This window comes from Schistocerca americana, chromosome X (assembly GCF_021461395.2).
Source record: "Schistocerca americana isolate TAMUIC-IGC-003095 chromosome X, iqSchAmer2.1, whole genome shotgun sequence".
Lineage (NCBI taxonomy): Eukaryota > Metazoa > Arthropoda > Insecta > Orthoptera > Acrididae > Schistocerca > Schistocerca americana.
In genome coordinates this window covers 92195194-92210541 of record NC_060130.1, presented here as the reverse complement: position 1 = coordinate 92210541, position 15348 = coordinate 92195194, and the positions used below count along the sequence as shown (strand labels likewise).

At 40.7% G+C, this 15348-nt stretch overlaps 1 protein-coding gene across 1 annotated transcript in view; it reads right to left on the bottom strand.

The window, feature by feature from the left end:
* LOC124554975 (guanine nucleotide-releasing factor 2) overlaps positions 1 to 15348 on the bottom strand; it is a 364194-nt gene that overhangs the window by 18421 nt on the left and 330425 nt on the right. Inside the window, exon 16 of the mRNA XM_047128714.1 lies at positions 12072 to 12350. Coding sequence (XP_046984670.1) covers positions 12072 to 12350 — 279 coding nt within the window. The remainder of the gene's footprint in view (positions 1 to 12071; positions 12351 to 15348) is intronic.

Here is a 15348-nt window from a genome sequence, read left to right as displayed (position 1 = left end):
TGCACGGGACGGTTCTTTCTTGAAGGCCCGTGCATCTGACTTCTGGGTCTTCGTCTTGGCAGAAGCTGATGAAGGTGCTTGTGTCTGAGGGGTGACAGGAGGAAGAGGAGACGTCAACCGGGCGATCTTTGCACTGGCCGAACGGACGACCATAGTGCTGAAGGTCAGATTGCATGTCTGCGTCGCCACCTCCCTGGTAGTCCGAGGAGAGGCGAGGACAGTACTGTATTTCCCCACTGGGAGCAGCGTGGGCTTCCTACTAGCAAATAGCTTGCGAGCAGCCAAGGTGGACACTTTCTCTTTGACCCGAATTTCCTGTATACAGCATTCTTCCTTGTAGATGGGACAGTCGCGGGAGGACGCTGCATGGTCACCCTGACAGTTCACACAACAAGGAGACGGATGTGGACAGTCACCCTAATGGGCATCCCTGCCACAAGTGACACATTTAGCCGCATTGGAACAAGACTGGCAAGTGTGATTAAAATGCTGACACTGGTAGCAGCGCGTAGGTGTCGGGACATAGAGGCGAACAGAAATAACCTGGTAGCCTGCTTTGATGCGCGACGGCAGCTGAACACTATCAAAGGTCAAGAAAAGTGTCCGGGTCGGTACAAGGTCATTGTTGACCTTTTTCATGACCCTATGGACAGCCGTCATGCCCTGCTCAGCGAGGAAAGACTGAATCTCCTCGTCAGTCAATCCGTTGAGTGATCTAGTATATACCACACCACGAGACGAATTCAAAGTGCGGTGAGCCTCCACCCAGACAGGGAACATGCGCAGGAGTGTGGCCCGAAGCAGTTTTTGTGCCTGAAAGGCACTCTCAGTTTCTAGTAACAAGGTACCGTTACGCAACCTGGTACAAGACTTGACAGATCCAGCTATGGCATCTACGCCCTTCTGGATAACGAAAGGGTTGACAGAGGAAAAATCCTTTCCGTCCTCAGATTGAGAAACTACGAGGAACTGTGGGGCAGGCGGTAGTACTTTTGTCACTGGTGGCTGGTCAAGTTTCTGTTTTTGGGCAGAAGTCGAGAGAGAAGAAGAAGAGAAATTCACTGCGGAGGAATCCCCCATGATTGCCAGCATCTCCAATGGCGCGCTCCTTCCTTGTGGGGACCCTCTCAGAGGGCACTCCCGCCTTAGGTGAATGTTTACACCTCAGGTCACACCTCCCGAGAAATGAACAGAGGAAGCAATCGGCATGGTCAGAAGGTGTCAGCTCAGGCAATCACCCCTCCCTGGGCCTGGCCTTTACCAGGGGGTACGTGCGTGCATTACTTGTCTACCCATGGCAGGGAATTACGCATTACCCCGTCACCGGCTACGCGTGTGAACGCGTGGGTCAGCCTTCAGGCACGCACAGGGAGGAAGGAGGAAGAGGAAAAAGAAGGGAGAGAGGGAGAGAAAGGACAGACTGTCTCAAACGCCGAGGCGGAGACCAGAGAAGGCAAGGATAAGAAGGCAAGGAGAAGAAGGCAGGGAGAAGAAGGCAGGGAGGAGGAGGCAGGGAGAAGAAGGCAGGGAGAAGAAGGCAAGGAGAAGGAGGCAAGGGAAAGAGTAAGTAAGACAGTGAGATGGAGAAGAACAAAGAAAGGAACCAGTCAAAGGAAGGAAGAAACCAGAAGAAGTGAAAAAACCAAAATGACCGCAAATATAGGTCGTGGAACCGTCCGCCTCCCGATGCAGGTGCTAACTACCCCCTTGAGGGGGAGGGACTCCTTTTAGTCGCCTCTTATGACAGGCAGGAATACCTCAGGCCTATTGTAACCCCCGGACCCAAAGGGGGAGAGAAAGAAAGTGGACCATGTTGGTAAGTTTATAAGAGAAGCAAAGACTACAGATGGTACTATAAATAAGAGTAAATAGCTAATCATTTCTCTTGATGATGATGATGATGATGATGATGATGATGATGATAATGGTTGTGGCACTGATTTGGATGATGAAGAACTTGATGGAAATGTGCAACTGACATCATAAATTGGTGAGTATAAATGTGATGAATTAATTCTTTCACTCTACAACAGAATATGTACCTGTCTCTTTATTTCTTTCTATTGTAGTGGTATCAGATGCCAAATGTGGCGTGAAGACACCATGTGTAGTGGGTGGGTGCCAGGAGGTGCCGTATTAAAACTCAGGCCACAACTTTCCAAATGATTTATTTGCTTCCACTACAGTGCTTTGTTCACCTCAGTCTGTGTCACATGGCCCCGCAATGCTGACGAAGCACCCCAGTGGCCTGTGCAATGCAACGCGGTGTCATGCCGGTCTTGTTCGCCAGCAGCAGAGTTCCGATTACGTCACGATGGCTGTGCCAGCAACCGACTCAAGACTGCTCGGTGTGAGGCCCGCTGCTCCGCCAGGAGCTGTAGGCTGGCCCCTCTGTCGCTTCTTCCTCGCTGGCGTAGCTGAGAACGCGCCAGCAACATCCACCTGCGATCCAGCGTCCGAGTCTGTGACTCTCGCCTTGGCAGTCTCTGGCGCATGTCGGGAGCCAAGACGAATGCCTGCGGTAGCGAGCCGAAGAGTGGCCCGCCCTGGCTGGCTGCGGACCCTACGTTGGCCTCAGAGGGTCAAACCAATGACCCACCATGGACTAGGACACTTGTCGACCCATCTGTTGCTGCGTGTAGCCCGGCGGTGTGACACGGCTCACCGTCCTGGATAGCTGTCACACTTCAATGAATCTTGTTAGAAAACGAGACCTGTTTATACTCAGCTGTGCACCTCTGTTTCGTTAACGTACCACTCCAAGCCACGTATGCATAACACACTAGGCTGGCCAGTGGGCCCCTTCTGCTTGCGACTTGCGCCATGCAAACTGCTGTGTGTGTGCCCTCTCCGGCAGTTCTATGCCCCTGTGGCCTCTATTTGCCTTCGCAACTGCTGGTATGCATAACTTATTGCAATCTGGCCCGCACCTGGCTGTAACTCATGCTCTGAATATTGCACAAAACTAACTTTCCCTATCCTAAACGGTGGTGCCACTACACTATGACTGTGGGTAGCAAAATCTTTGTTATGCTTAAGTTACATTATTATACCAAATTTTATATGCAGCTATTATGATAATCTGGAATGACTTCACATAGCTACTGTCATTAACTTTGGTGGTTGTTTATTTCACGGTTTCATATACTATTAGAAACTTTTTCTCTATAGTTGTTTTCTCCGTTGTCAAAAACAAATTCTTTGTTATACTTACGTGTGCAAGTTGCATTTATGTGAGTGTGTGGGTATGTGGGTCTACTGCTGACAAAGGCCTAAATGGCCGAGCTTTAATTGTGTGAATCTTTTTATTGTGCCTATCGCGACTCAGCATCTCCGCTATATGGTGAGTTGTTGTTGTTGTTGTTGTTGTTGTTGTTGTTGTGGTCTTCAGTCCTGAGACTGGTTTGATGCAGCTCTCCATGCTACCCTATCCTGTGCAAGCTTCTTCATCTCCCAGTACCTACTGCAACCTACAGCCTTCTGAATCTGCTTAGTGTATTCATCTCTTGGTCTCCCTCTATGATTTTTACCCTCCACACTGCCCTCCAATGATAAATCTGATATCCCTTGATGTGTCCGAACATGTCCTGCCAACTGGTCCCTTCTTTTTGTCAAGTTGTGCTACAAACTCCTCTTCTCCCCAATTCTATTCAATACCTCCTCATTAGTTATGTGATCTGCCCATCTAATCTTCACCATTCTTCTGTAGCACCACATTTCGAAAGCTTCTATTCTCTTCTTGTCAAAACTATGGTGAGTAGCATGCTGGATTTTCCAAGTTTGATATTTGTTATACTTAGGTATATATTATTACATGATGGCTTACATACATGCTGACTGTAGCCTACATTTACAAAACACGCTTTGGAGCTATCAGCTGTGAGTGTGTGTTGTGGAAGCTAATGCAACATCACAATCACAGTATAGCCAACTACACATGAGTTCTCAACTGACATATTTCTGTTGACCGGGTATATGTATCTCTCATGTAGCCAGTGTCTGTGTCAGAATGTGGAACACAGTGCTCGGAAGGTAATTGGAGGATTTATCCATAGATCAGGTAAGAACAATACTGTTTCACTCTACATGAGTGATTTATTATGAACGTGTACTACATCTACATCTACATGACTACTCAGCAATTCACATTTAAGTGCTTGGCAGAGGGTTCATTGTACCACACTCATACTATCTCTCTACCATTCCACTCCCGATCAGCGCGCGGGAAAATTGAACACCTAAACCTTTCTGTTCGAGCTCTGATTTCTCTTATTTTATTTTGATGATCATTCCTACCTATGTAGGTTGGACGCAACAAAATATTTTTGCATTCGGAAGAGAAAGTTGGTGACTGAAATTTCGTAAATAGATCTTGCCGCAACGAAAAACATCTTTGCTTTAATGACTTCCATTCCAACTCGTGTATCATATCTGCCACACTCTCTCCCCTATTATGTGATAATACAAAACAAGCTGCCCTTTTTTGCACCCTTTCGATGTCCTCCGTCAATCCCACCTGGTAAGGATCCCACACCGCGCAGCAATATTCTAACAGAGGACGAACGAGTGTAGTGTAAGCCGTCTCTTTAGTGGACTTGTTGCATCGTCTAAGAGTCCTGCCAATGAAAAGCAACCTTTGGCTCACCTTCTCCATAATATTACCTATGTGGTCTTTCCAACTGAAGTTGTTCGTAATTTTAACACCCAGGTACTTAGTTGAATTGACAGCCTTGAGAATTGTACTATTTATCGAGTAATCGAATTCCAATGGATTTCTTTTGGAACTCATGTGGATCACCTCACACTTTTCGTTATTTAGCGTCAACTGCCACCTGCCACACCATACAGCAATCTTTTCTAAATCGCTTTGCAACTGATACTGGTCTTCGGATGACCTTACTAGATGGTAAATTACAGCATCATCTGTGAACAACCTAAGAGAACTGCTCAGATTGTCACCCAGGTCATTCATATAGATCAGGAACAGCAGAGGTCCCAGGATGTTTCCCTGGGGAACACCTGATATCATTTCAGTTTTACTCGATGATTTGCCGTCTATTACTACGAACTGCGACCTTCCTGACAGGAAATCACAAATCCAGTCGCACAACTGAGACGATACCCCATAGGCCTGCAGCTTGATTAGAAGTCGCTTGTGAGGAACGGTGTCAAAAGCTTTCCGGAAATCTACAAATACGGAATCAACCTGAGATCCCCTGTCAATAGCGGCCATTACTTCGTGCGAATAAAGAGCTAGCTGTGTTGCACAAGAACGATGTTTTCTGAAACCATGCTGATTATGTATCAATAGATCGTTCCCTTCGAGGTGATTCATAATATTTGAATACAGTATATGCTCCAAAACCCTACTGCAAACCGACGTCAACAATATAGGTCTTTAGTTCGATGGGTTACTCCTACTACCCTTCTTAAACACTGGTGCGACCTGCACGATTATCCAATCTGTAGGTACAGATCTATTGGTGAGCGAGTGGTTGTATATGATTGCTAAGTAGGGAGCTATTGTATCAGTGTAATCTGAAAGGAACCTAATCGGTATACAATCTGGACCTGAAGACTTGCCCATATCAAGCGATTTGAGTTGAGGCTGTTTAAATAGTTCACATGTGAAACCTGCACAGGGAAGTTCATATTGTCACAACTGCTACCCCTAGGAAGTGGTGTAAGATAGATAGATGGTGGTGGCTCAGTTTCCTCTGAGTCGTCATGTGGTTTGTTGCTGCTCTCCAGGAAAGCATCCCCAAGTAGGTTGTGCAGACAAGTTACAATGACTAAAACCTGTGTTGTATCAGCTTTATAAATCAACATATAAAAAAATGCAAAATACGTGGCTCAAGTGGCACTTTCAGACACACTACTAACTCGGCAGGGACAGTATTTAAAGATTGCTTTCTTGCCGTTGACACCTGCAGCAGGCTGAGAGTAGGTTTGCACTCAATTGAGATGCATCATCTCTCACAAGAACATGTTGGAAAATGTCAGAAGAGGTCAGTTTGCAAGGAAGTGAAAACATAGTGTCACTCCTGAAACATCCTCCTATATTACTCCTGTCAGAAATTCCAATGTCAATTTCCTTTCCATAGGACGAGCCAACATCAGTGAACATTAACTCATAGTCAACATCAACGATAACAAGTAACACAATTGATTAAAAAATGTTTCAATGTTTTAAACATAGCTGCACAACAGCAACGGTTTCATGTAACAAAATTTAAACAGCCGACCAGTTGCAATGGATAAATAAATTCTTTACCTAGGTTTTGACAAATATAAATTTCTCTTCTTCAGAAGGTAACCTAAGGGCAATGAACATCATAGCTTACGTTAGAAAAGTATGAAACTTATAAGCCAAGAATAAATTTTAAGACAAATTAGACAACTCTTGCATTACAGAAGTATGACAACAACTACTGGTACTTAGAATTTTAAAAAGAAATGTTAAAAAGAAATTGGTACATTTAGTCATTTCTGACAGCACAGTAAGAAAAAAGATGATCTTAACAGTGAAGCTTACTGTATACACGTATTTTTAACAAAAGCCTTTAAAGATCTCTTTCATTTCCAAATTGACCACCTGTGGAATAGTATTGATGAATGGCTTTTTGATCGCAAAGAAGAAATTAGGGCCAGACATGAAAGGAAGTTGTTAAAGTTTAGTAATAGGGCCACAAGTAAAAATGTTAATATAGCAGACAATAGTGTCAAACATCAGTTTTACGAAAGAATACTGAATAAAACTAATGTTACTTTTACGCAGGCTGAGAATGACTTGTTATGTAAAGGCCTTAAATATAATTTGCCTTCTCAACTCGATAAAGATCCAGTTATCTGTAATCTTATTGTAGATCTTAAAATCAGTTTGGAATCCCTTAAATTAGAGAAATCCGAGCAAGTCAAATGTGCCTACAAATGTAATAACATAATAGACAAAGAAATTAAACTACATTCTAATGTTCAGTTGGGTGAATATAGAATAGTAAAAAACATTAATCGTAAACTGAGAGAACACGACGCATTAGTCACTAACTGCTGTCGTGGCTTATAAAAATGAATATATTGAAAAGACGGTAAAGTTTTTTGAGGACAATGACATCGCTGAGGTTACCATAGATCCAACCGCGGAATTGCAAAAAGAAATCTGGCATACTTTAGCTAGTTCTGTCAGCTTGTTCAATAACTTCCAAAAGAAATGGCTTATACATATGAACCTGAAACCACCTGTGCTCAAAAGTCAGTTTAAATTGCACAAACAAAATCACTCGATTCGCCCTGTAGTGAATGGAATAGGTAGCCCACATCACACACTCGCTAGGTGCCTCCATTTTAAAATTGAAGATGCTTTCATAATTGAAAATAATTTTTCGGTGAAAAACAGCAAGGAATTGATCGGCAATATTCAAAATTTAAGATGTACGCCTGACACTAGACTGGTTTCCTTTGACATCGTCACTCTTTATACAAATGTCCCTGTCAATGTAACCATAGCCCTTGTAAATAAGAATCTACTAAAACATAAAAAACTAAGTGAAATTCAGATTGCAGAACTGATTAGTTTCTTTAAAGTTGTCTTGAAATACAATTAATTCACGTTCAATGGGAAAATGTATATACAACCAGATGGTTTAGCAATGGGTAGTCTCCTCACTGGTATTTTGGCAGATGTTTTCATCAATACTCTGGAACTAACGTTCTTCAATTCAAGTTCAGAATTACGCCACAAAATCCGTTATTATGCATGTTATGTTGGCGACATTATCATTGCTTTTGACGGTACTGATCATGAGTTAGAGCTTCTTTTCAGTACTTTCAATGGTTTACATGAAAAAATTTCCTTCACAAAAGAACTTCAGAATGAAAAAGGTGAACTTCACTTTCTTGATTTAACAATTTCTATACATAATAGTTCCTTCAATTTCAACATTTTCCGTAAGGAAACATATTCAGATAATGTCATCTCTGATGACTCAACTCCTCCAAAAGCTCATAAACTGTCGTTTTTTCATTCTGCCATTCACCATACGGTAACTACTCCTTTATCACGTGCCGATCAACAGAAAGAACTGAATGTCATCAAAGCAATTTTGGTTAATAATGGGTACAATCAGAATATGATTGATTGCATGTTCAGTAATAAAACTTCCCTAAACTGTTAGACTTTGAGCAACAACCTCCCCACTGATAGCAAAAGAAGCTAAAAAACGTATTTCTATTCCTTTCTTGGGCAATATATCATATAGGATAAAATGTCTTCTAATGAAAAAATGTAACTGTAATGTCTCCTTCTCTACAGATAACAGTTTAAAGGGAAATCTTGTACATTCAGTAGAGATCACCGGCGATCGGTTTTCCAATTCAGGGGTTTACAAACTAACCTGTAATGACTGTCCTTCATATTATATTGGTCAAACAGGCAGAGCTGTGAAAACAAGATATAAAGAACACCTATTAGGTAAAAAAGGAGTGAATATACACAATTCTGCTTTTGCTGAACACCTCCTGATAGCCAGTCATACGCCAAAACATTTAGAAGACACTGTTATCCTACACAGAGAAGACAAAGGGCGTAGATTAGATACGAGGGAAGAGTTACAAATTTTCAAACATCTTGAGCTCAAGGATGGTAATATACTGAACAACCAACTAAACCTTACTTGTGGACAATATTTCGAAGGCTTTAATCCTGTACTGTTTACGGTATAACATTAATGCTGGTAACCTTAGTGGTTTATTTCCTTAGGAAGCTATGATGCACCTTTAGTGCTTTAAGCTCACTACCCCTTATGTAATGGTGGTTTTGTCATGATGTACGTTTGCTACTACATCGGCCCTTATGTGATTTTGCCTGGATCTAAAGTTTTGTTTTTCCTGCGAATGTGTATTAACAGGATTGTGTACCAGTGTTTGTAATTCTTTCTTTACATGAGCCATTATTGTCAATTTTAAATTTCTGACACGTGTACCGTTTGTGAGCTTCACTAATATAGTAATGTAATTTCTTATATATTTTGACTGTATATGCCACTGGGCGTAAGTTTCTCGGTGTAAGCACCACCTGCCTTTTTTGATGTATAGCTACAGTATTTGTACCAATACTCCCATACTGTTATAATGGGAGTGTTAATTTCCTTCCTTTTTTTTAGTGTTACTCTACCTAAGGATGTTATTAATACTGATAATTTACACGTTGCCTTTGTACGCCTATTGGCACACGTTTCTCGGCACGAGCGCCACCTGCCCTGTTTTCAGAGTAACTACGCTCGCCGATTACACTCAGTCATTTGCAAGCTCTGCAAGATCCATGAGCTATTTTTTATTAACATGGCAAACCCTAATTCTAGGGCTATATTTTATTTTTGACACATGGATCTATGCCAACAATTGTAAAAACAGCGATGGTACATTAGTCCTTACCAACGTAAAATTGTAAGTACCAGTCGTCGTTATCATACTTCTGTAATGCAAGAGTTGTCTAATTCGTCTTAAAATTTATTCTTTTTTCTAACATAAGCTATGATGTTCATTGCCCTTAGGTTACCTTCTGAAGAAGACAAATTTATATTTGTCGAAACCTAGGTAAAAAATTTCTTTATCCATTGCAACTGGTTGGCTGTTTATAATTTTATTAAAAAATGTTTGTAATTATAGGAAATATTGCTGTTCAAATTCTACAGACTTCGTCCTCAAATCATCAGGTAAGGATAGCTGCACAAACAGAGGTACTAATTTCCTTATAAGAACTGACAGTGTACTTTGTACTATTCCGTTGACATAACTGCGTGATATTCTGAACGCAAAAGCTTATGATCTAAATGACTCTCCTGTTACCATAAACCTAGAAGCAAAACAATATAAAATTAAAATTCAGAAAGTAAGACCGAGATGCATTTGGGGATTGAAAGTTATACATAACTGCACTGTTTAATTTAGACTAAGATGCAATGTAATGATCTGCTAATAATACTGACACACTGCAGGTGAAGATTTTAACAGAAGATGGAGGAATGTTAAACATACCTATTAAAAATGATTAAAAAAAGGAAAAGTAACTGGATCTCCTACTTCAAGTCAATGTAAGAAATGGCCACTGGCTGATATATTAACATTTCTTGGAAGACTGGGCCAGAAGAAAGAAAGAATTATTGTTGACTATTGTTTCAACCCTTATTTTTGATTCATAATCATAAAATTGTAGTTAACTTCATCAGAAGCTACTTCGGAGAAGTATATCGCACTTTCATCATTCCGATGTCAGCACTCATTAACATGCAGATGATGAAACTATCACAGTGGACCTTCCTTTGACAGAGAATGAAGATACAACTGTTGATTTTCTCCTATCAACTACTAAAAGGCAGAAGCGAAATGATAAATTTTAGAACTTTTGGAAGTTTTCCGTATCAAAAAAGAAAATACTATTAAGAACTTTAACCAGATGTGAGGTGAAGATACTGATTTATTTTTCAGAAACATAGTAATGTCAGTCAAACTGAGGCATGACTCAACCAAACAAATGAAAATTATGTCATTGCAAATGGTTTTTCATTTAAAAATTGTAGTGAACAATGAGCATCACCACCAAAATGTGGATTTTGCAACTGAAAGTAGTTGATTATTCCCAAAGGTATCAATATCATATTTTCTGGCAGTGCAGATTTCACTACCCTCTAAATGTAAGCTATCTGAACACGTTTCCTAGCCAACAGTATGAGAGTTCTAGCACCATGTCGTATATGGGCTCTCTCACACATAAATCATGTTTCCAGGTGACACAATAAATATTTGATGGCCCACATGTTACCAAAAGTAATTTTACCATTACCTTAGCTATTTTGTCTCTGGAAGTTTCTAAGATGTCCTGCACAATGCAAATTTATCGGTGATGACGTTTCCCACTATACGGGTAAAATAAATTCATTCTGCTACAGTATCCTATTTTTTTACCATAAAACACCTCTCCATTTTCATGATAAAACACCCATCACACGAATCTGTAAACCCTGAGATTGGAAATTTGTTGTGACATTACTTTTGGAATTTTTATTGATATCTGAAATTATTACAGACATGCCAGGGTAGCCAAGAGCGCTAATGCACGACTTCCTGGACTTGGGTAGGCACGCTGGCCCCGGATCGAATCCGCCCAGTGGATTAACAATGAGAGCTGGTATGCCGGCCCGCCTGGATGTGGTTTTCCACATCCCTCTAGGTGAATACCAGGCTGGTCCCCACGTTCTGCCTCAGTTACATGACTCGCAGACATTTGAAACAAGTTCACGCTATTCCAGGACTTACACTAGATGCAGACACCTAGGGTACACATCTTCCATCCCGGGAGGGGGGGGGGGGGGGTTCGGGGTGGCGGCAGGAAGGGCATCCGGCCACCCTCTGGAACTAACACTACCAAATCAATAGTAACCAGGCCGACCCCGCATTGCCGTGAGACTAAGGCCTCAAGGAAATGATGATGATGATGATCTGATATTATTACACATTTCAAATATTGTAAGCAGGTGACTTTTAATGGTAAAAACCATTGAAAAACTGAGGGGTGCTCTATGAACAAAGGAGAGATGCTTGTTAGGAATTACTTGCAGAGGCATGGGAAAAACAAATGCATCAGAGAACTCAATGGAGAGGAAGACATTACATGTAAAGAAAATGAAATGGCAATGGGTTGGTCATGTAGCCAGGCAAATGGGAGATAGATAAAGCAAGAAAGTTTTTGGCTGGTTTATAAGAGATCAGAAAAGATCAATGTGACCCTCTAACAGAAGGTGAATAGACAATTTTGACTGGAGCAATGTGGATACATACAGCTGAAGACTGTAATACACTAGAGGTGGCCTTTGTCCATCACTAGGCATCAAATGACTGCTACTGATGATGATGATGATGGGGATGATGATAATGTAAGTGAGGTAATGACCTTGAGGCTCTTAACTTTCACAACTATCACTTAAGTTAAATTGGAATGAAACATAAAAGGAATTTTTATGTCAACTAGGAAGTTAAACAGAGAAAAGTAATTAAGGAAAGATTACAATACTCACATGTATGGAATACAGGGAGGTTGTGTGTCACCAAGTGCCTGCCTATATGCACGGAAGCTGGATGAACTATCAATAAGTGCACAGTATTCCTTAAGGCCTTCAGTGATATGCTTCTGCCATTCTAACCGACGAATTGGTGCAGAGTCTAGAGCTGACAATAGTGCCAGATAAGAATTGAAGTTATTTATTTTTCTTAGATGCTTCATGATTTTTATAAATTTTACAACATAGCGTTCTCTGTCTTTTGCTTCACTTTGCTCCAGGATTCTTGATCTCGCCCTGAAATTGAGAAGTGTTGGCTATTATGCATGTAACCATTTTCTAATACAAAAATCATTTAGTTACTGTTTTATTTTTTAAATTAATGTCTATTATCTACACTTAACATGTAGTAATCATGAACAATTAAGATATTAAACTGATTCTTGTATTTAACTCCAAAATTTGCTGTGTGTTCTTAGATAAGCACCCTCAAGAAGTATTAATAGGTGCAAACAGACCAAAAAGGTGCCAAATACATATTTCAAAAATATATGTTTCAAGGAATGTACATTTACGTGTCTTAAAGTGAAACTGACATCTGACATATGTTGTTGTCAAGTTTCAAAAAATTCACACAATGTATATGAACTATTTGCACTTTAACGAGCTTCATCATGCATTCATTGTTGCTTTGGCTTTGCTTGAATAAAGAATATGCAGTACTGATGTCTTTACTGAGAGGGAAAAGAGAGAGAGACGGAAAAGAGAGAGAGAGAGAGAGAGAGAGAAAGAGTGTGTGTGTGTGTGTGTGTGTGTGTTAGCATCTCGTACTTTGATTATTTAGTCTTACATGTACCTACATCATATTACTGAGAAGCTTTATTGGAAAAATAATTTAGGCAAGTGCACTACTGCAAACATGTCTAGCAATTTATTTAAATAATTAATACTTAAAAGCATACTCAAGGCTGCTTTCCTGTATTTTTATTTTCTCTCTATTTCATTTGATTATTTAATCTGAGTATGATTCACATTTACTTTTTAGCAGGAATTCAGGCAATTTCAAAGTTAGGATTATTTCAAAATCTTTGTAACAGGTTTATACTGTTCAATATTATATTATGCTCAAGTCTAAGCAGCACTACTAATAATGAAAGGAATTAATTGAACAACTCACCATGTAGCTGAGTTGCTGAACGGCTGATAGGTACAAACAAGTTGAAACCACTTCTGAGCTTCTGAACAGTGTCCTTCCTCAGAGGTAACATTAAAAACCACACACACACACACACACACACACACACACACAGTTACATTGTCCCACTGCTGCAGTCCAACTGAGAGGAAGGTAATATCAGGAGGGAGTGGCAACAAGGGAATGTGATGGGAGATGCGTTTACAGGAGGGATAGATAAAACAGTTGGTTTTACACTCCAATGGAAAACCAATACCACCCCATTGCACCCAGCTTAACTTCATATATCATATACTTCCTTCATCACATCTCAACCACTCTCGTTCTATTACCACCTGGATCACTGTCTGTCACTGCTATACCACATCCCCAGGTTTTTTTTTTTTTTTTTTTTTTTTTTTTTGGACTGAATGAAAAAGTATGGAGACATTACAGATTGCTGTGAAATAAGTTGATTAAGTCATGGGGTGTAACAGGAAGGATTTTTTGAATTAAGACTCACTATTGTCGAATTTCTCAAAAAAAGAAAAGCAGAATCAAAAATTAAAATGTCTGGAATGGACTGCAGACAAAGCATTTTAAGTGGACTTTACTGCACACTGCCCACAGTATCACATTGCGTAGTGAGAAACAATTTATTTCTAATTTCATGGGGACACATTTAAAAAGAAAATGGCATTGTGTAAGGGACAACTTCTGTATAATAATAATAATAATAATAATAATAATAATACTGCCCACTATCCTAAGCTCACTGACGTTTAAGAAACCACGAATTTTGAAGAATTCACTGTGGTGTTACAAGAATTATAAGAATAGTTTTCTAAAGATTTTGAGGACACTACCAATTTTACACCTGTTTTGGTGGTCATTTGTCATTTCAGTTGAGAGTGCACATATCATAAGATTAATCTGAAAAAGTTCGTAAAGAGCCATAACTAATACACAGTGCATAATAGTAGTTAACTGACCACTAAGAACAAAAAGGAAATGAATCAAAGTACAATGTGAAAACATACTTAGGTTAAGAAGAAAACGTCATACATATACACTGCTGGCCACTAAAATTGCTACACCAAGAAGAAATGCAGATTATAAACGGGTATTCATTGGACAAATATATTATACTAGAACTGACATGTGATTACATTTTCATGCAATTTGGGTGCATAGATCCTGAGAAATCAGTACCCAGAACAACCACCTCTGGCCGTAATAACGGCCTTGATATGCTTGGGCATTGAGTCAAACAGAGCTTGGATGGCGTACACAGGTACAGCTGCCCATGCAGCTTCAACACAATACCACAGTTCATCAAGAATAGTGACTGGCGTATTGTGACAAGCCAGTTGCTCGGTCACCATTGACCAGATGTTTTGAATTGGTGAGAGATCTGGAGAATGTACTGGCCAGGGCAGCAGTCAAACATTTTCTGTATCCACAAAGGCCCGTACAGGACCTGCAACATGCAGTCGTGCATTATCCTGCTGAAATGTAGGGTTTCGCAGGGATCGAATGAAGGGTAGAGCCATGGGTCGTAATACATCTGAAATGTAATATCCACTGTTCAACATGCCATCAATGCGAACAAGAGGTGACCACGATGTGTAACCAATGGCAGCCCATACCATCATGCCGGGTGATACGCCAGTATGGCAATGACGAATACACGCTTCCAATATGTGTTCACCGCAATGTCGCCAAACACAGATGCGACCATCATGATGCTGTAAACAGAACCTGGATTCATCCGAAAAAATGACGTTTCACCATTGGTGCACCCAGGTTCGTCGTTGAGTACACCATTGCAGGTGCTCCTGTCTGTGATGTAGTGTCAAGGGTAACCGCAGCCATGGTCTCCGAAGTTGATAGTCCATGCTGCTGCAAACATCGTCGAACTGTTCGTGTAGATGGTTGTTATCTTGCAAACATTCCCATCTGCTGAATCAGGGATCGAGACGTGGCTGCACGATCCGTTACAACCACGCGGATAAGATGCCTGTCATCTCGACTGCTAGTGATACGAGGCCATTGGCATCCAGCACGGCGTTCCGTATTACCCTCCTGAAGCCACCGATTCCATATTCTGCTAACAGTTAT